We start from the raw sequence: 20,705 nt of genomic DNA on the forward strand, positions 1-20,705 counted from the left end.
CCTCCAGAAGTACTGCGCTGTGAGGATTAATGTATATTCTAGCACAGCTCCAAAAAGAGTCGAGTCCTCCACTTGATAAGTCACTTAAAAAACTCTTCTTGGCATGTGTTTATTGGAAGGGAATTTCCCATTCATAATCGAGAGCGTTGTGCTTGTCAGTCGAGAGGCACAGCCTGTGCCTTGGGGTGTAGTGCATGTAAGGGGATTAGAAGGTGGGCTCCTCTCCTACCTGCTGGGGAGCGCCGGCTTCCAAGGAGACAGGGTGACCTTTTAACAGTATTCCTTGTCTTTGGGGGAATGTCAGCCAGGAAAAACTGGCTTGATGCCTCCTGGATGTCACTGTTATCAGTTTAATAGCTAGAAGAGGCTGTCTTGAGCAGCCACGTCATATTTATAACTGCCTTACTCAGCTGTCGCGGAAGAGAAGCCCTTTAAGTAGGGCACCGGCTGCCTCGCTGCGGAGCCGCTCGCCAGGCCCCCGGCGGGCTGCGTTCTGCTGGACTGCCCCTAACCACAGTGGGGCTTGGGGAGCCAGCGAGCTGGTCAGCCGAACACATCGCTTCCACACTTCAAAATAGGGTGGCATTTTTTTATCATCAACTTTGTGAATCAAAAAAAAAAAAAAAAAAGTTATTTTTCATCTGATGGACTTCAGGTTAATCTTAGAAAATCCTCTCCTTTGCTTTTAGATTTTGTTTGTAGTAACACAACATAAAAAATTATGATTAGGTCATTAACCAGAAAAAAACCTGGCGCTCATCTGCAGGTGATCAGATGACATCAGAGGCCTGGTTTTAATTTGTGGGTAGTTCTGATTGTAACTAAAAGAGACTTGCTCCTTTTGTGGAATTGGCTGGCTATTTCCCCACATCTGGAGCTGATGAAGTCTTTGAGACCACATCAGTTGTGTTTTGCCGCAAGAGCTCTTTGATCTGAAAGATCTAGACTGGCACAAGTGCAGCTTCATAACATCGCAGCAATGTTTTTGCAATCTATAGTTAAGATACCAAAACAAGCAGAAACTCTATAAAGTTGTGTGTCTGTGCGAGGACTTTCATGTAGCTGTTTGAAAGGGCTTCTCTTTCTTTGACACAATTCATAACATTTTTGTTATGTTAATGGCTTGTACGTACATATCTGTAAATGATATGTTTGTACAAGGTTTTCAGTTCAATTTGCCTTTTGAGGTGGCGTTTGATCAGTTGTTGGAAATCAAATTAATGTAAAATGTTGAAATTTCAGTCTGAAGCTTACATTTACAAACCTCATTGATGCCGTGGTTTAAAAGTATAATTCCTAATTGTAGATTATTTCACATTTATCAGTGTACATCTTCTTGTCAGTGCTAAATGTCATAAAGCTTTGTTTCCACTGCTGTCCTGTGACAGTGATAGATTTTCCATCAGCTGTAGCATATGCTGCGTTATTCTGCACAGCAGAACTTGTAAATTAAGCCCAATTTTGCCTAATATGTTTGCAGTCTTACGACTGTGAGTATTTACAATTTGACAGAGTGACATTTCTGTTAAAATATGTCAGAGGCAGGGAATATACGTGCATTCATCATATATAGTAAATACATATGTACTGCTAACGTTGCTTATAACGTATTGTCATTCTGTCACTCAGATTTGATGAGCATCTCTATTTTACACTTATTCGAGAAATCTAAAATTTGCAAGTAAAATATTGAACAAAAGCTCCTCGGAAAGGCTTTCTTTCCTAAAATAGCTTTTTTTTTTTTTTTTTCCCCTCTATTTTGATTCAAAATTCAAATTTAAAAACAAACATGCAGCAGCTAAAAGTCCCAAGTTTTGCACTTGACTCCTTTTTATCAGCTGTCTCGTTACCTGCTGGTTTCACTGCGCGGTTTGTATCGGCAAACGTGCCCTAGCTTAGTTCCCTGTGCCCTTGCGCTGATGCCATCGTACTGCAGCTTGATGGGTTTTATTGAAATTCTGTTGATGTAAAACGAGTCTCGGAGAGTGGTAAAGCAGCCCCCTAATATAAAGGAGTGCTGTCTGCAGGCACATGCCCAGCCATTTGGTCTGACAACAGCAGGCTAGGAAAGCATTTGGGAGTAGGGAGGAGGGGTATTGGTATGCAAATGAAGGCAGGGACTTACCCACTTCACTTTCTAAATATCCGTATCAGAACATTCACCCTTGCAGGGAACAATAGTTCTCTTTTAGCAGACTTGGCTTTTTTGTTGCCTGGCTTGTTTTTCCTCTCCCTTCTCTTGCTTGGTAAACACCGGGTACCGCAAAGAAAGGAGAGAGGTGAACGTTGCAGATGCAGATGTAGGGTTGTATTTGCATCGGAAAGGATAGGAATGTGCACTGCTGAGTGTTAGGGCACCGTGTGCTCTCTGGGTTGTGAAGTTTTAAAATTATTCTTAATAAAGGGTGTTTATTTTATCTGAAGCATTGTGTTTACAAGTAAGGTGGACGATTTACCAATAGAAGTCCTGCATTTTTTACTTTGTAGCAAAAAAAGATTTGGGTTCCGTGTTGCACTTGGATGTTTGGTGCTACCATTTTTATTAATTTGCCCCTTTTAATACATCTTTTCAGCTTATGCTAGTCATATTGCAGTATTTGGTATATTGACCACGTTACTGTTACGGAGAAAGAGCATTGCTTAGAGAAAACAGGACTGTGGGTCGAGTCCTTGAGCCTGAATGCCGGCTTTGTTGATTAGAATTAGTCCTGAATGTGCTTTACACGCGCGTGCACACATACGTATATTTAGGGTCACTACAGTGGAAACTTTTAAGCGTTCTGCTTATTTGGCTTCTTAAAATTTTTAATTTGTTAAGAAAATTGTTTGCAGGTCGAGATTAGTCATTCCAGTGTGCTGTTACACTGAAAAAAAGAATGCCGCTGGCTTTCTTTAATGCTAGGCCAGCATGAAAAAAAAAACTAGCTTGGTGTTGCAGTTAGAAGATTATTCTGCAAGTCTTGCTTTACGTTTATTTTTGATGACTTTACAAAGGGGTGCAAGTTTTTGAATGGTTGGTAAAACAGTTGTGTTAAAAGTCCTTCCATTTGTCACTGGATGTTCTTTCTCTTTCTGATTGTTGGGATGCCAGCTAGTTAAATATTCAAACAGGCATTGAGTTGTTTTAAAGTAAATTTGTTTGGGGCCCAGTTGTTTTATCTTGCTGCTTTTTTTTTTTTTTTTTTTTTTTATCTTGAGCAACAAGTCTGTGCGAGTCATGCACTTAGAAAGCAAAATCAGCATTCAAGCTTTTATCAGGCCACCTGGCTGAGTTGGCACACCAGAAAGCGTGTTGTTGGGATCATTCTACTGTAGTTCCACTGTACTGTGGCAACTTGCTAAAAAGCAAATAAAACAAGGGCAACAAATGCTGCAGCTTGCTACACTGTTCTTTTTTTTATTTAGTTTTCTGCGTGTGTATGCTGTTCTGGGTTTCTTAATGTATGACACCCAAATATTACTAAAATGCTTTTACTGCTTTCCTATATTTAGGTGTATGCACCATCCCCAAGTTCTGATGATTTCAACAGAGAATCTCCAAGTTACCCGTCTCCTAAGCCACCAAGCAGTATGTTTGCTAGCACTTTCTTTATGCAAGGTAAGTAAAAAGATTTAAGTATATGGGTAAGGTATAACTTGTCCTTTAGGCAGGAATCTGAAGTTAGCCACTGCTACACAGAATGAGTGGGGAAACTTAAAGGTGATATATACTGTTCTAGATCTTACGGCGAAGTTTTATATACTTCTAAAACAGTTAGATGAAGGGAGCTGTCTGTTGATTTAAAGTTTTTCTCATGACATTAATTGCGGACTGAAATTTAAGGGGATTATACACCAGGCCAGATGGACAGAATCCCCCATCCTTTGATTTGTAGGGGCTTCAGAGCAGCACACTGGAGTGATAGAGAAAAATGAGGTGAGGGCTTCTTGACTGTTCCGGAATTTGACTGTAGAATATCAGCTAACAGTCCAACTGCTCAAATGCTTGTGTATCCAGCATGCAAAAAAAAAAAAGGGGGGGGGGGAGGGCGGGGATTGAATTGAACAAAATGAGAGCAGAATTCATTTCCTTGGCCTCACGTCATACAAGTAGCTCATGCTGCAGTCTGATGGGGTTTTGGAGCATATTGAAAGCATGGCCTCTAAGTACGGGAATTTACAGAGCACTTCAGTTTGTACTGCAGAAGGAAAGCTGCATTGATATGCTTGGGTTTAAGGCTTACGTAATGTAGTAATTTCAGTTGCTTAAATCTGCTATTATGAAATGTTTTCATATTTTTATGGTACTAAGGTATTTTAGACTGTAAGTTCCTTGTTTTAGATTAATAGATGTTTTGCACTGTATGTTTATGATGAGCACTGCTTAGCCAAACTTCTCTCCCTTCCACCCCCTTTTTATTATTTCTTCTAGTCTGGAATTTTTATCAACACTCTTGATATAAATCTGGCCCTACTGAAGGTCTGCGTAATTAGCAGAAGTACTTGGTATTTTCTCAGCTGTGGTTGGATTGCATTTCAGCTATAAAGCCTCTGCTGTTTTTTTGTTTTGTTTTTTATAAATATAGGAACAGTGTGGCGATAGAAAAATAGGAGACACGGTATAAATTAGCCACCATTTTCCTGCTGATGTTCATCTGAGTAGCTGAACCATGTATTCTTTTAAAATAATTTTGTAAAAGAAAGAATTCAATACCACTCTTCATGAAATGTATTCTTTTTTTTTTCTTTGTTATTAAATATGTGTGTATGTATTAAAAAAAAAAAAAGATGGGACCCACAACTCTTCTGACCTCTGGAGTTCATCCAATGGCATGAGCCAGCCTGGCTACGGTGGAATGCTGGGAGGCTCCTCGTCCCACATGTCCCAGTCCAGCAGTTATGGCAGCCTGCACACACATGACCGTTTGGTAAGTTCTGCAGCGTGGGTTAATGTAATCGTGCTTGTATATGGAGATCTCATTTACAGGAATTTGTTTTTCATTTGCTCCTCATGAATATCAGTTAAAAACTCAGTTGTCAGAAAGAAAAGTCATTACTCTGACTTAATATGCCAGAATAGCGTTCTTTCATTTATGTTTGTTGTATAAGTACAAGTTGTGTCTGTGTAGTGGTCTGTTCAGAGGATGGATAAGTCCCTTTCTTTAATAAAGAGCTGGCTGTTGTGTATTTAATATCTTAAAATATCAACATTTATTTAAAGACAAGCTAATGTCTTATGTCTGTTTCTCTTTTCTCTAGAGCTATCCCCCGCATTCAGTCTCACCTACAGATATAAATGCCAGTCTTCCTCCAATGTCTAGCTTCCATCGTGGCAGTACCAGCAGTTCACCTTATGTAGCTGCCTCACACACTCCACCTGTCAACGGATCAGATAATATTCTGGGTAAAAAATTCTTCCTGCATTGTTCTTCCTGCTTTTTTTTTTTTAATGTACAAGAAAATGAAATTTAGGACTGCAACATGCACCAAGTTAATAAATTATGTTCATATAAGTAGTACTGGTGTTACAGTTTTCAGAGCTGCCATTTCCCCAACATACTGTGCTGGAGAAAGGCAGGAAGGCTGTTTCTTTGGGCTTCAGGGAGCTTTATAAACTGTATCATAAATTCCTCCCTTAACTGATTTGGAGATTACTGAGTAGCCAGTATGGTGGCTGGTTTAACCTCTTCCGTGCTTGCCTAGAAAGCACGAAATGTAGTTATGATGAGCTGTTCCTTGTACTTTCTTAAGTATGACACGTTTTGATCTCCTTCCTTCCTCATCCTTTTGATCAGCTTGGGAAGAGTTAGAAGAAATGAAATGTATGCCTCCTGTATTCACAATGTGCCTTTTGTTCTTTTCTTTTTTTTTTCCCCTGAAGATTGTAGATGTAATGATGCACTACATCTATTTAGATACAGATGTAGAAATTAAATGGTTGTAGGTGACCTTTTTCAGTTTGATGGGATTTGCACTAGGCTTCATTTTAACTAAGCAGAATTTAGTTAGTGTGACTGTATTGGCTTGGATTTGGGAATACATTTTAAATGGCAAGTGTTGGATGATTTGGTTTCTGTCTTGAATGGTTCACATTCACATCAAATAAGTTTTTTTTTGACATTAGAAGTTGATTATTGCAGAAACGAGATTCACTTTAGAGGGTCTATCTTATACAGATTTCAAAGGATTCAGGTCCTTCCTGTGTTTATAATGTTTATAATGTGTTGAGGTCTTCAGACATTCTCTTGTTTTGGTGTTTGGAGCAAAAGGGCACATCAAGCTGCTGACGTGCAACTAATGACAGGAGTGGCAGAAGCTTGGTGGTTAAGATCTTTTCAGGGATTTTCTAAAATAAACATGAGAGTATAATATAGGGAACTAGAGCAAGGGAACAAGGAGATGTGCAAGGAGCTATTCAGGGCATTCAGCTTCTAGAGTTAATGAAATGCACAGCACTTCAGTGATAGCAGTTTAAGAATAAGCTGCAATGATATAATTAGTATTTCTATTTTCTCTTCACATTTCATTGAAATCAGTCTGTGATCTTAGATGGCAATTTTGGTCTTTTTTCTAACCACGTATACTTGTTGGTGCTTAAGTTATTATGGTGATACTGTGTTTGACTTTTAAGAGGAGAGCATATGTATTGTTTTAATGAAATTTTTGAAGTACAATGAGAACTGCTTCTGTTCACACTGGCTTCCTCAGAATCTCCATTTAAACAGTGGTTGTTCAACTGTATGTGATGAATAAAATAAGAAGGAAAGAGATTTTCAGCTTGAAAAATAAGTGTTGGTTTGCTTTCCATGTTACAGGAAACAGAGGAAATGGTGCTGGAAGCTCACAGACAGGTGATGCGCTTGGAAAGGCATTGGCATCTGTGAGTAAAAGTTAAATGTTCAGATCTTAAATGATGTATTTTGATCATAGCTTTCATTATTTGTGTTCATTTTGTAATATCAGATTTGGGGGGGGGAGGCGGGCCATGTGTGAAGATAATGTACTGTGTCATATACAAGATAATCATCCACAAGAAGGCAAGTGAAAAACAATGCTTTTATTTGTAGAAGACAAGTTTTGACTTAATTTTTAAACAGCATTTGTCCTAGATTTTTTTGGTCTCCTGAAAAAAGAAAGTTGTTTATATGAAGTAAAAGATAATAATAAAAAAGTTTAGATTTCAATTTTCTTTGCTATAGAGTTCTAGTTAGTCATATATATATATTTCTAATGTTACTCTTACAGCACATCTTGCCTCAAGGTTCAAAATGCATTCTCAGTGGCCTTATAAAACTGAGAGGTTTTGAATGCTGTCTTGTATAACTATAACTTATGGAACAGGTTTTAAAATGCTACATGTGCATAAAGTTTGAATTTTAACCCTTGCTGGAGTCATGTAAAACATTGCAAGTGTCTCCGATCTGCTAACAGTGTAATGCTGTGTTTACATATGTGTATTTACAGTGATTACTTCTGTATTAATACAGTTAAATGAAGAAATAATTTCTATGAAAAGGTAATTAATTGATACAGATTGTTTTGAAAATAGGTCTTGTATTCGGTATCTGACTTGATTCTCAGTATATGAGAATTTTCAGACTTATAACTGGTGACTGGGGAAGCGCTTTGTACTACTTGTGCTTAGAAAATAGACTGATTCAAAAGAAATAAGTGACTTCTATGCAGCCCCAACAGACCGTTCCTGGGTTGCATTCTGCTTCTCTTACCTCCTACCAGCAAATGGAAATGTGCATAGTCGTGCAGATCCTATTACTCTGCATCCCTCAAAGGGTCAAATGTTAAAAGATCACCAGATCTGATAATGGCTGTAATGTCCATATTGGGTAGGAGAACTGTGACCTGCTGGCTTCAAGGAGAAAAATGTTGTCTCTGTTGCTTTTGGGGCTTCAGCAAGTATACAACAACACACAGCACAGAGGGCAGCTAATACTCCTTTTTGTGTGTTTGAGACCTGTCAGAAAAGAACTGGGATCAGTTTGGCTCCTGGAAATGCAATGCTTTCACACTTTAGGCTGTCCATTACTCTACAGATGTTTTAGGATGTCTGTTGTTCTGCAGCCCGACCAAAATTTGTGTTAAGTTTGACATGTCGGCCAGCAAGACCTGTGGGACTTGATGATGTTTTCCATTGCTCTCCTTTTTTTAACATTTTTTTTCTTGTCTTTTTATTGTTTTCCTATTTGAAAGATCCCCAGGTATCTTTGCCCAAGTCCCTAGCTTGAGAAATCTAGGCTGTGTTTTGAGAAGAATTCTAAATGTATTGGGAGTGGAAGTCGGGGCAGAAATGTTTAATCTAACTGGTGGGTGGGCTTTGGTTGTCATAGAAACTTGTTTCTGTCATCCCATGTTGCTGCTTGGCAGGAGCAGCCAGGTCATTCCATAAATCATTTCTGTCGGAGCTGATGGTGATGCATTCCATCTGCTCTATCAGTGCATGCCATAGTCTGCACACTTCAAATCCCTCGCCTCATCCATCTGCTCCCCCCGCGCCCCAACACGCACGCCCCCAGCACGCTTCCTGGGCTCCTTCAGGAGGGAGGGCAGCGCGCCCGGCCCCGCTGCGGGGCGGAGGGAGCTCCCCTGCCCCTGCCCTGCAGCCCGGTGGGTAGCAAGCCGCGGGTGCTGGTCCGGTCGGACAAAGTTTCAGTTAAATGCTGCACTTGGCCGGGCTTCTGCTGGAGAAGGCACGGTCCGGCTTTCTGCTAGGATTTGGAGCGCGACCGCTGCAACTGCCGAGAGGAATTTCTAGTTCTAAAATGCTGTTGGTGCACATCTTACAATAGGCCTTTCATGTGCGAAACATCAGAGGATACGACATTTGTTCTTCAGTTTAGGTATTAAAGACCATACAGAATAGTATGTGATTAAACATGTAAGGCCAGATAATACATTTGCAAAGGTTCTTTTATTTTAGGTTTAAGCCTGGATAATTGTGGTCTTAATCTCAGGGTAGGCAAGAAAGAGAATTGTACATGAAAGTATTTACACAAAGTTCCCAAAGCCCTGTGGATTATGCATTAGTTTGGATAATGAACTAGTATAGATAGAAAGAAAGGAAAATCTGGGTATTCGTGCCATTTCTAATGTGTTTCCCTGAACATTTGCCAGACAATAACCCTTTAAGATTGTGCCCATGGAGGGTTATATGGCAGGAGAAACATCTGGTTTATTTCATTGCCTAATGCCAAATCAAAACACTTGGTCTTTAATTTAGAGGAGATCAAACAGGAGGACTGTTTAACTTTGTTGATGATATCAGAGCTCTTTGTGATAACTTATGTTTTGATTCCTACCTCAGAACCAGGGTAAAGGCCTTTGTACCATCGGGGAGTTAAATAGCCACTGGTCCCCTAACAAAAGAAAAGAAAATGTAGGGAAGTTGACTTCTAAAAGTAATTCATGAATTAAGTTTCTTTGTTGCTTTAGACTCAATAACATTAGCATAACAAAGCCTAACTGAAATGTACACTGTAGTGTTTAAAAAATTGGACTAACAGCTCTGAGGTTTGGCTCTGCGGGCTCTCAATTGTGTGGCTTTTGTCTAAGCGCCTTTTCATTAGACCCTGGCATATTGGCACCCTGCTGATTGGAATGGACCATGACTGATGGGAGGAGGAGTCTCATTTGTTGCAGTAAAATGAGTCATGTTACCGTTTAAGCCTGGCAGAAGGTGTCAGGGTTGTTCATCATTGGTCATTTAACAGTACGGCAGCCAGGGACTGCATGCGGGATGAATTCTGACTTCGGGTTTTATTTGTGGCTTCTTCTACTGCGGCTGCTGCTGCTGCTTATAAAATACAGCGACATAAAAAGGGCAGGTGAAGTGCTGGAAAACAATCAGTTCCAAACAGAGCGTGAGCTCCTCTGTTATTCTGACAGAATTTTATTTTTTCAATATCTTTTTGTCTGTCTGTGGAGCTCGACAGTTCTCAGACTGGCACTGAGTGCCTGACCAGGGTTTCTTTTATAGTGATGTAGTTTGTTCTCCTAAGTATGATTTTTGTAGCATGCGTGAAAGGGATGAGGTGTTGCCATTAGGGAGTTGATGGTCTTTTCTAATGTGTGATAGGCCAGGACAAAGCAGGTGATTTTCTGGGTCCTGGTTCTGTCACTTCACAAAATACAATACGCAACTTAACCAAGTCCCGGTTTATTGTCAGCTAAATGTTGAACTGTCATATTGTCTGTGTGAAGAGACATCAGCCACACTGCCAGTGAAGATTTTTTTTTTTTTTTTTTTTTTTTAAACTGCCATCTGATGACTAACAAATTCCGGTCTCTGCTCAAGTAAAACAGGTTTGAACTGGTAACCCATAAAAAATATGTTCTAAAGTCCAAAGCTAGCTTCTAAACCTATTTAATTCCCTTTGCAATATGATTTTCTGGAGACTTGAAATTTTCAGATTAAAACTTTGAATGTTGTGTCTTGTATTTTTATCAGGACTTTTTATGACATTAATAGCAAGGAATAAATTGTTGCAGTTGGAGATTTAGTATCTTAAGGGAGCAATTGATACAGAAATAAGAGAGAAAAATTGTATGTGCTGCAATATGTAGAAACAGCAACAACATTTCAGGTGCCTTTTATTTGAGAGGCACCAGTAGTAATGAGGGCTGAGTGCTTTCCCCCCATTTTCTCTTGTGAAGAATTAATTTTAATTTTTAGATGAATGTGACTGATACAATCTTCTCTCTCTTAAGACTGGGAAATTGTTTTTCCTCATTTTGTGAAGGTCTGTTTGTTGTAATTATCTGTATACTGTTAACTCATTTATAATTCCCCTTCTGTGATTTAAAAAAAAAAAAAACAACAAAAAACTGTAGTTTATGCTATTGGTAAAGTAGGAGGAAGTCCGATTTTTACAGAATCACAGATTTTCTAGGTTGGAAGAGACCTCAAGATCATCGAGTCCAACCTCTGACCTAACACTAACAAGTCCTCCGCTAAATCATATCACTGAGCTCTACATCTAATTTTGTGTCATTATCAAATATGGGCTATGATTATTTTGACAACTACCTTAAAGTTCTCTAGATGTTTTCAGAACGTAGTAAAGCACAGGTCTTGTACTGTGTATTCTGACATGTACTGATATAAAACCATCTTTTCTGTTCTTAGATTTATTCTCCTGATCATACCAGCAGTAGTTTTCCATCAAATCCATCAACACCAGTTGGGTCACCATCGCCTCTTACAGGTAGAGACTATTTGTCAGTAACTTGTTTTTTTTGAACACAGCCTCCTTGGAATCACCATGAAATCAGCAGTAGCTTCCTTGAGTAATTATTTCTATATTTTGTTTATTTTTCCGTTGCACTGGATCTAGATTTGTAAATATTTTGTTACGAGCATTCGCTTAAATCCTGGCAACTGGCTTTGAAAATTAGCTCTACTAAAACAATCTTTGAAAACATTGAGTAACCGTATACCATCATAGCCATGATAATGTCTGGACAGATATGTACCATTGGAGAGAAAGCAATGAGTTATTTGTTGTTTCTGTTGCTGTTGTTAGTTTTTGAAACTAGATGTAAAAACTGTGGCAACTTGCATTGAGAAACACAGCAGGTGTTTGTTCCCTCTCTGAAAAATAGAGTAGTCTGTGAGAGCATCCATCTTTTACACAGGATAGCTTTTCATTCATATCTTTCATGAATGCTTTTATTCTACAGGAGAAGAATTTCTGGCATTTTTCAAAATAAATGTGCTGTATTGCAGCCACCTCTGTCACCTGTGCTTTGTGTGTTACTGGTGTGAATGTGGAAAGAAGCATTCCAGCGTGGAGATGAACTGTGGGCAGCTGCCTACAGCTATTAGTGGGTAGTGCAGCTTTCACAGACAGTGGCCTCAGCTGTCTAGTAAAAGTTGAACAGCTGTTCTCCATACAGAGAGGACTGTGAAAGCTCCATTGACTTAAATTTGTTGTTTAACAAAGAACTAGAATTACAAGCAAGATGATGTAACTTTAACCCTGTTCTTTCCTATAGTTCAATTTAAAGTTTATAAAACATTTCCCATTCTCTGTTGCTTAGCATATTCCTACGGGTGCCTGCCTGTTGGTCACTGTTCTGCAGGAGTTGTTTTTTGTTTTCTTTTTAATAGAATTAACTTGTAGTGAAAGATGTACACTGAGTTTAGCAGAAAACTTACGTAATCTAGATGAATAAATCAGTAAAGTTATTGCATGCAAAGTACCATCGTATGCATACATGTATGAATATGCGTATCTGTGTATATAACATCACTCAAAACTTGCATCGTTTGTATTTCGCCAGTGTTTAACGAGGACTGTTCTGGTTTTCTGTGGACTTAATGGATTAGTGAATATCTGACATGGCATACCTGAACAGCTGCTTTGGGCATTTTTCCTGTAACTGGAAAATCCATGTTAAATTGAGTAATGATGGGATTAATGGGGTTTTTGATTTAGTGATTACTGTTGACAAAAATGTCTTGTGTATCCTTGTTGTGCTGAAAAGGCAGGTCAGACCAGAAAAAAATTATTCTTTTCTTGCTAGCATGAAAGCAAATGTTGTAAATAGCTCTGAAATGTTGGAACTTTTCTTCTAGCCACAAAGTATTTGCAATTTGAAGCTCCCAGTTTAAGTTCCCTGACTTGATACCACACGCAAATTAGAGCATGAAAGAGCTACCTAAATTATATTTTTAGAGTGCGGGTTTTGAGGTCTCTAAAATGTGGGGTTTCCCTTTGTCTGTTGATGCCTTTGTTGGAACCTCCATCAAACATAAAACTCAACAATTTGCACATTGATTTGCATTCTTTACTCTGGATTCTGGTGGCTAAGACAGTAGTTTATAAAAGCAAATACTGAAATCCTTCTCAGCCACAAACTTAACATCTGCTTTACTGTTACACACCCTCCCCTCTTCTCTGCTGCCTTTAATTTCAGTGATACAGAATTTATCAAGCCTTTGGTAAATTGCTCCAGTAGTTAATTACCCTCATTTATGAATCCGGACTTTTATCTTTATTCTCAAATGAGTCGCTAAGAACACAGTGAAGCACAATGTAAAGTAATTACTACTATATCTATTGTTATTTATACTCCCGGTAGCCATTTTCTGTCCTGACCCAAAAAGTTGTTGCAGGTAAAACAAATGTCCTATGTATACTAAAATAATATAGTTTGGAGCATTTTGTTCTTCATGGTGATTTTCCTGATTTTACAGTTGGTTCTTTGTTTACCTGGCATTCCCAGTATTTTCGCTTTGACTAAGTCTTGCTTCATCTATTCCTCAACTGTAAATTACAGTAGGGAGGTAGCAGCTTAGTGAGACATTTAAGTGTATGAGCTGATGTTGTAGTATTTGGCAGTTTTGTTACTGACTTTTTCTTAGCATGCATCAGGACTAACATTTTTTTTTTATTAATTGAAGTAAAAGCCTTGAGGACAACAGGATGAAAAACCCCAAGTATCCTCATTTAATTTCTAATTTTACATAAGCAGGCTTAGAGCTTAACTTCTACACGATCGTTAAAACTATGCAAGTTTCAGTGATGCGTATGTGAAGTTTATATACAAATTGGGATGGTGGGAGCCGTGGTATTCTAAGAATCTTCTCCCAGGATCAGAGGTATTCAGAGGGGTTGGGGCAGTTCGGAGGATGCAGAAGCAGCCCCTTGCCGCCTCTGCTGCGTGTTTGTTTGAAAGGGGAGCAAGGGGATTAGGGCTGGGCAGATTCTGAGGGGTTGAACAATACTACAGTGATTACTATCGATGACCCCTGTAAATCCTAACACTTGCCCGGCTTATTTGTTTTTTTTTCATGCTGCTATGTTGGTGCTGCGCTAAAAGCTGCAGTTGTTAATTGCAGGGCTTGTGGTGCCAGGATGCTTTTTAACATAATTGGTGGATTTCATGCACAAACTTCTGTGAGGGGGAGTGGAATGAGGAAAGCAGGAAATCAGTGCCATCTGGCAACCTGCACAGACATGGAAACAGAATCTGCCACTGCTTGCAAAGCGCACTGGCGTTACTAGAGGTGTGATGAGAAACTGCAGGTTGCCTTCGGGTTGTTCGTTTGAGTTTGGGGTTTGGTTTGGATTTCTGTTTTTGTTGTGATAAGTCCCACTCAGTTTTCCTCTGTGTTTTCCTTAAGGAAATCGTACCTTTTTCCATTAAAAAAAAATCACCATCAAGCTAGGTGCACAGGCTTACTGTTGTCACTTGTTTTCTGCTCTTAACAGTTTGCCTTTCTGCTTAATATTCAGCGGATGCTTTGCTGTAGGAAGTAGCATACCCAGTGCTGTTAGCAGCAAGCGCTCATTAAAGCCGTAACTGTGGTCTTGTCTCTAAAGATGAGATTTTAACCAAATAACAATTCAAACATTGCAGTGAGCCAGTGTATTCTTAAGCTTTTTTCATTACTACTTTGCAAAAATAAGCTGGACTCCAGGCAATATTTCCAAGTTCAGGAGTGACAATAATGCAGAGGGAGACTGTACATCCAGACCCCGAGTAGCTGTGCGAAGTGAAAATTTGTAATTATAACTTTACTCACTGAAGTAGTTGTATTTTAAGAGAATTTGAGCGCAGTTACAGCAGCTTTGGTCTTCTATGAAACTGGAGACATGTTATTTTTATTTTTTAATTGGAAAAGAAACATTTGAGTATTTTAATGGCCATGCAAGCTTTATTCCTTCTCCTAAGGAAACCGCTTTCTTTAAAAGGTAACTACTTGCAGCTCTCTGAACAAAGGAACTGTAATGTTATTAAACCTTTTCCCAGTTTTCCAGACATAGAGTTCTGGCTGTTATTGAAAGAACAAGCCCACAGGCTCTTCCTTTAATGAGCTGCTTTGGATTGTATGTCCATAATTTATTAATGTAATTGCTTTATTATTACATTTGTATGGCTGAAAGGAAGCTGTCTCTAATGGACATAGAATTTCATGTAGTATCTTTATAAAAGATGCATTATTAGTTGGTGAGAAAAATACATATCGTACTACTTCCAGCTTTGTTTAAAAGTACTGCTTTGTTAGTTATTGTGTTTCACATGTAATTATATCTAAATTTTACATGATAAGTTTTTTTTCAGATTAGAATTGATATGTATTTGAAATTGCAGTGTATAGGTAACGTATATAATTACGGCTTTGCACGATGATTCTTAAACTGAAATGAAATCTGTTCCAATTTGCCTTGAGTATATCTGAAGTAAGGAATGGAAATAACTTGTGTGTGCTTTTACTCTTTTAAACTTGGAATGCATTATGATCTGAAATTTATTTTTCTAAATGGAGAAGTAGAAATTGTACAAAAGAAAAGTAAACAAGATAGAGGAGCTTTTAGATCTAGTTTTAAGTTTTCCTCTTTCGTAGAGGGGTGTCACATGAAAATGTTTTTCCAGTTATTCTTGATTCTGTGTCCATTTGATTTCATTACATATTTTTAATGTAAATTGTAAGGCTGTTAAAGATATGCTTACATATACTGAACATAATCTGAAGAAAAAAAGAAATCAGCAGTCTTCTTGTGGTGAGATTTGCAAAGGACAGGTATTTAAAGTACTATGTGCATTTGTTTACTCTGTGTTTTTTTTAACGTTGAAGTAGTTTGAAGATGTCACTGCTTTGTCATCAATCATGTGTCTAAGCCTACAGATGCCAGGATAAAAAAAATAATTATCCCTTAATAAGGCAGAATGAAGGAATTTGTTCTCCTCTGTAAACCCATATGTTGGCTTACCTTTATGCAGAATATGTTGGCTTTAATTATGTTAAGAAATATAGCATCTGTTTCCTGCTTATGCTGCATAAATCTGTGACTTAACCTAGACGATTTTGACAGGTGCCAGTCAGTGGTCTAGGAGTGGAGGACAAGCCCCCTCATCTCCAAACTATGAAAACTCTCTACACTCCTTGGTAAGAGTTGTTGAAAGCAGCATAGTACTTCTTACTTAAGAGTTGAAGGCTTCTTTTTGTATAAATCCTGCATATCATTAAAGGAAGCAGTAGGATAGCATTACAAATGAATTCTTTGCTAACAAATGGCCTGTTCAGTTGAACAATATAAGACGTGCAGGGTGTGTCTTTCACCATCTGTTCCTTGGGCATGAGGCTTCTGTGCTGAGGACAGCTGGTGCTAAAGCACTGTTATGAGATTCTGGTACCTTTTCACAAATCCATAGCTAATTCTTATCTAAAGTTCAGTCTGCAGAAAAGATAAAGACTTCATGCCTTCGCATTTACTTGTCCTTCCCCCACTCTCCTTGAAATGGTAATCCCTTGGGCTTGTTTTCATTACACTGTCATTAAAGTATTAGTATATTTTTATTATTATTATTGAGGAATGTTCATTTATTAACTAGTGAAACATTTTTCAGGAAAAAAAAACAAAACAGGAAATAATCTACAGTATTGTAAACTATGATGGATTTGAAGATTCAGCAGGGGATTTAAGTTACTGACTAATATCTTAAATTTCTGATACAGCATTGGGAAGAAAAGGGGAAAATTTCGAGAGAACACTGAGAGGTTTTACACACCTGTTAATATTTCTAGTTTCCACAGATACAATTTCTTTTTTTTTTCCTGTCTAACAAGAATAAATTTAAGCTAAATCAGTTCTCAATATTTTTGCAATTAAATGTAATTGATATGTACATCTTAGAATCCTAACATAACTGCAGTGTTAAATATTAGCCTTTTCTTATCTTGATATAATCAGATTTCTGTTGCATTAACTTGACTAACAATTTATTGCTGACATGCACATCAGCTGTTTCCTCACCTCTTTTTTGAATTAATCTTAACCTGTGCTTTGCTTCCTGTTCTGTCTTGACTTTGCCAGAAAAATCGAGTTGAACAGCAACTTCACGAGCATTTGCAAGATGCAATGTCCTTCTTAAAGGATGTCTGTGAGGTACTATTTCACTTTAGATGGTGCCTTTTTGTGTTTCAATTAATGCTTCCTTCAGATTCCCCATTAAAACTTGAATTAGTGTAGCATATGACCCATCTTTTGACTCCAGCATTCTGCTCTTTCAGTTTCTAGAGAGCTGCAATGTCAGAATGTTTTGCTTTGCTTTTTTTTGGTCTCTTTAAATAAAAGTAAATCTAAGACAGAGACCTGTTCTGCAGTAGCATATAGAATTTGGTTTTATTTCTGAGATATCTAATCTGTTCAAAGATCAGCTTTAGAAAAACAATAACTTTTGTCCAGTCTTTTTGTAATACAGCTTCTCAAAAAGCCACAGCCTCTCCTAATTGTTACCAATGTGGTGAGGCTGATTTTACGATCATTATTTCTTGTCCTGTATTAGACAGCTTGTTTTGTAGTACTTCCTTTTTTCTTGTTCATGCCATGTAATAGAAGCTAAGTAACATTAACCTTATAATAAGCTTCACTTTAAAAGCTGCCACCTATTTGTGGAATGAATGCTATCTCAAGCAAAATCTCCAGATACCTTTTCTTTTTCCTGTTTGTTTGTAGTGCTGGTAGGTGCTTTTGAAGTCTTTTGATACTGCATTTCATCTTCTGTCTTTAATGTCTCCAAGGTAGAAACTGTTCCAGTGTAATGAATCTGCAGATTTGTTCAGTAATGACTGTTGGTGTTCCTCTTCAATCCCAACAGCAGTCTCGAATGGAGGATCGCTTGGACAGACTCGATGATGCCATTCATGTACTACGAAATCATGCTGTGGGGCCTTCAACAAGTCTATCAGGTGGCCATGGAGACATACATAGCTTACTGGGACCATCCCACAATGGGCCAATTGGGAGCCTGAACTCAAATTATGGAGCATCTAGCCTTGTAACAACCAACAGACAAGCATCAATGGTAAAGATGTTCTTAAACGTGTATATAATTGTGCAGGGCAATTACAGCTGATGCTTTTAAGTTATCGTGGAGCCTGTTGAGTTAAAAACTGTACTGTTAGATTAATATCTATCAAGAAAAAAACTACTAGTGATCCTCACAGAGGAAAAGGTGGCAGGCAACCTGCACCTGCTATGGGTTTCCAATTAGAGGGTTGGGTGAGGGGTGGGCAGAAATGAGGGGGAAGAGAAAGATGGGAAAACTTAGACTTTGGCCTGGTCAGTGGCCCATAAAATCCTGCTGTGACCATATGCAGAAAGCTGAAACTTTCTGCTGAGAGCATTTCAGCTTATACATGCATTTTTTCCAGATGTGTAATAATTGGCAGAACAGTTTTCTCCTTGAAATGGTGAATAGGGAGATTGAATGGGAAAAGCAGTCAAGAAGGACTGAATTTCAAGTGTTCTGGTCTGGAAAAGCTGTTTATTGTAAATTGGAACTAGTCTTCAATAGCAGATGCTGGCAGAGGACTGGGAGGAAGCTGTTGGAATGTGGAACCATAGTGTGTGCAGGCACAAAATTTAAACTTTTTTTTCTAAATGAAAAGGAGTTTGAGCACAGCTGTAGTGTAAGTAACAATGAAGAGGAAGCAACTTTTAGATTAATCCCTAAGAAGAGTTAAATAATTCAGTCCATCTCTTTTAGTTTCTTTAAAAATGTGGGCTATTCTGGAAAAATGTAGTTAATCTTTCCATAGATCAGAAATACGTTAAAAGAGTTACATAGTAAATGAAATTTCTTTGTAGAGCTGCTTACTTACATTTTTCTTCTTTTTCATTCAGCCTTTCTCAGAATGCTTACTGGAAGAAACGCTTTTTAAAAACATGCTTATTTTAGTGGTGCCATGTGTTTGCATGTTTACAGTGTAATTTTAAAGACCAGTTACATGCTGTGAAATTTTCTGTTATAAAACATATTCACAGCTGGGTACTGTGTGATCAAGGCAAAATTTCACCTATCATCAAAATAATTAGGTACCCCAATTGCTGAAGGGTTTGTATTCTATAAAACAGAATTAGTTCCAGGCTCTCCTATTCGCACGTCACACATCCATTTATATTAATTTCAGAACCACTGCAGTAAACATCAAAAAGAACTGGCTACTTTCTATAAGCTGTGTGTGTTTGGGGACGTTTGGGAAAGGAGGTACTTTCCAATGGCATATCCAGCTTTAGGTTTCAATACAAGTTCACAGTTGCTTTTAGTAATGAAGGAAATGATATGTAAATACTTCAGAATTTTTTTAGTGCTGCCTCATAGTTAGTATTTAATGAATGCTATTAAAGGGAAAGTTTTTGCAGTATTCTGAAATTTAGTCATACAAAAGAAAACCTTTTTTTCCTAGGTTTTAATGGTGTGGGGTAAAATGAGTGACTGAAACTTGCAGTGACAAAATTGTTCTCTGGCTTGTGAAACCTCCTCACGCTGCTGCTAAGTCAGATATACATAATGCCCAAATGTACATAAATCTCTGTTTCTGTTTTAGACTAAGCTGTGATCATTTTTTTTTTATCAACTCAGTTTTGATTAAAATAGGTGACAGTAGGAAATGACTCTCCAAAACAAATCAAGGCTCCTTGGCCTGCTGTAGTTTAATGTAGTTGTGTAATTTAAATGTAGTGTAGACTTGGTTTATCATGTAGTGATTGATCTGCAGTTTAATTGAAGGATGCTTGCTGCGTGTCAGAAATACACTTATTTAGGAAACTGAAAAAAAATAAAATTGCTTTTGTATGTATCCTCACTGGGTGAAACAAACTTGCAGATCTGTTTTGTCTTAAAATGTGAGTCAGCTAAAGAATTTCTTGGATTAACCTTAATTTTGTTACATCAGAAAAATTGGCTCCACGAAAAGGCATCCTGTTGTGGCCTTTCCCAGTCCCCAAAGAGCGCCCTTTGACATCATTTGCAATCACAGGATCGCAGCACGATTTAGGATGGAGTCCTGAATTATGTACAGAGCAGAGGCTGGCACAGCTGGCTGGAGCAGTAACTGGTTTTATTAGGGACAACTGCATTGCGGTGATGCCCCAGAAGTATGAGGTGTAATTCTCCAAGTATTCAGTTCTCAATTCATTTCCAAGTGCAGTTGTTCTAGTACTTGCTTTTCTTGAGATTGAAAATGTAGAAGAGCAGAAAATTTGACTCACAAACAGACCTGTAAAAGAGTTTTTTTCAGAAATTAAATTCCTCTTTATTTTAGAGTACATGCCATGAAGTTTTAGAAAATACTTAGTATTGGCCAACAGAAATTTCAACATCGATAAGCTTGGTTCCCTGTTTTGGTTTATTTGATGTGCTTGTAGGGCTTTTTGGTCACTAAGTGTTTAGTGGGAGTTAGCAATAAATGAAACTTCCGTGTTTGAGGGGGAGATATCTTTATACAAAACACTTTTGTTCTTTAGCAACAAGAAAAAATAGAAAAATAAATTTAATTTCCCTTGAAGAAGATGATCTTGGCAGAAGGAGCTAGGAAATGAGTAATTTAACTCCTTTTTATGTAATTAGTGTAACCAGACATGGTTTTATTTTAACATTTGCTTAATTTTTGAGCCAGATTTATTTTAAAACTCTAGTTGACTTCATTTCCTGTTCACTCTGAATGGTCTTGTTTTCTTTTTTGCTGGGCTGTCCATTAGACTTATTCAAATAGATTTTTAATATCTCAAACTCATCAAATATTTGCTAAGTGGCCTTTGAAGTTGATTTGTATTTTATTTCATGTATTATTGGAAAGTTAAGTAGTAATACTCTTTTTGTTCTTACTCAAGCTGCTTTTTATTTGTCACTGCAATACAGTGGAAAAAGAACAGCCTGAATTGATTAAAAATAAATAAATAAAGGGCCTGGAAACTCAG

At 37.9% G+C, this 20,705-nt stretch overlaps 1 protein-coding gene across 6 annotated transcripts in view; it reads left to right on the forward strand.

Annotated features, from left to right (window-relative positions):
* Window positions 1-20,705, forward strand: part of TCF12 (transcription factor 12) — a 158,700-nt gene that overhangs the window by 124,643 nt on the left and 13,352 nt on the right. For 3 of the 6 annotated variants that reach the window (XM_084293472.1, XM_084293473.1, XM_084293476.1), the window contains 8 exons: window positions 3,493-3,598; window positions 4,768-4,907; window positions 5,239-5,383; window positions 6,795-6,859; window positions 11,120-11,198; window positions 15,816-15,889; window positions 16,818-16,889; window positions 17,602-17,808. In XM_084293472.1, the coding sequence (XP_084149598.1) occupies window positions 3,493-3,598; window positions 4,768-4,907; window positions 5,239-5,383; window positions 6,795-6,859; window positions 11,120-11,198; window positions 15,816-15,889; window positions 16,818-16,889; window positions 17,602-17,808 (888 nt within the window). The remainder of the gene's footprint in view (window positions 1-3,492; window positions 3,599-4,767; window positions 4,908-5,238; window positions 5,384-6,794; window positions 6,860-11,119; window positions 11,199-15,815; window positions 15,890-16,817; window positions 16,890-17,601; window positions 17,809-20,705) is intronic. The other 3 variants (XM_084293474.1, XM_084293477.1, XM_084293475.1) reach the window with 2 other exon arrangements.

Source organism: Netta rufina, assembly GCF_964035555.1.
Source record: "Netta rufina genome assembly, chromosome: 11".
NCBI classification, from domain to species: Eukaryota; Metazoa; Chordata; class Aves; order Anseriformes; family Anatidae; genus Netta; species Netta rufina.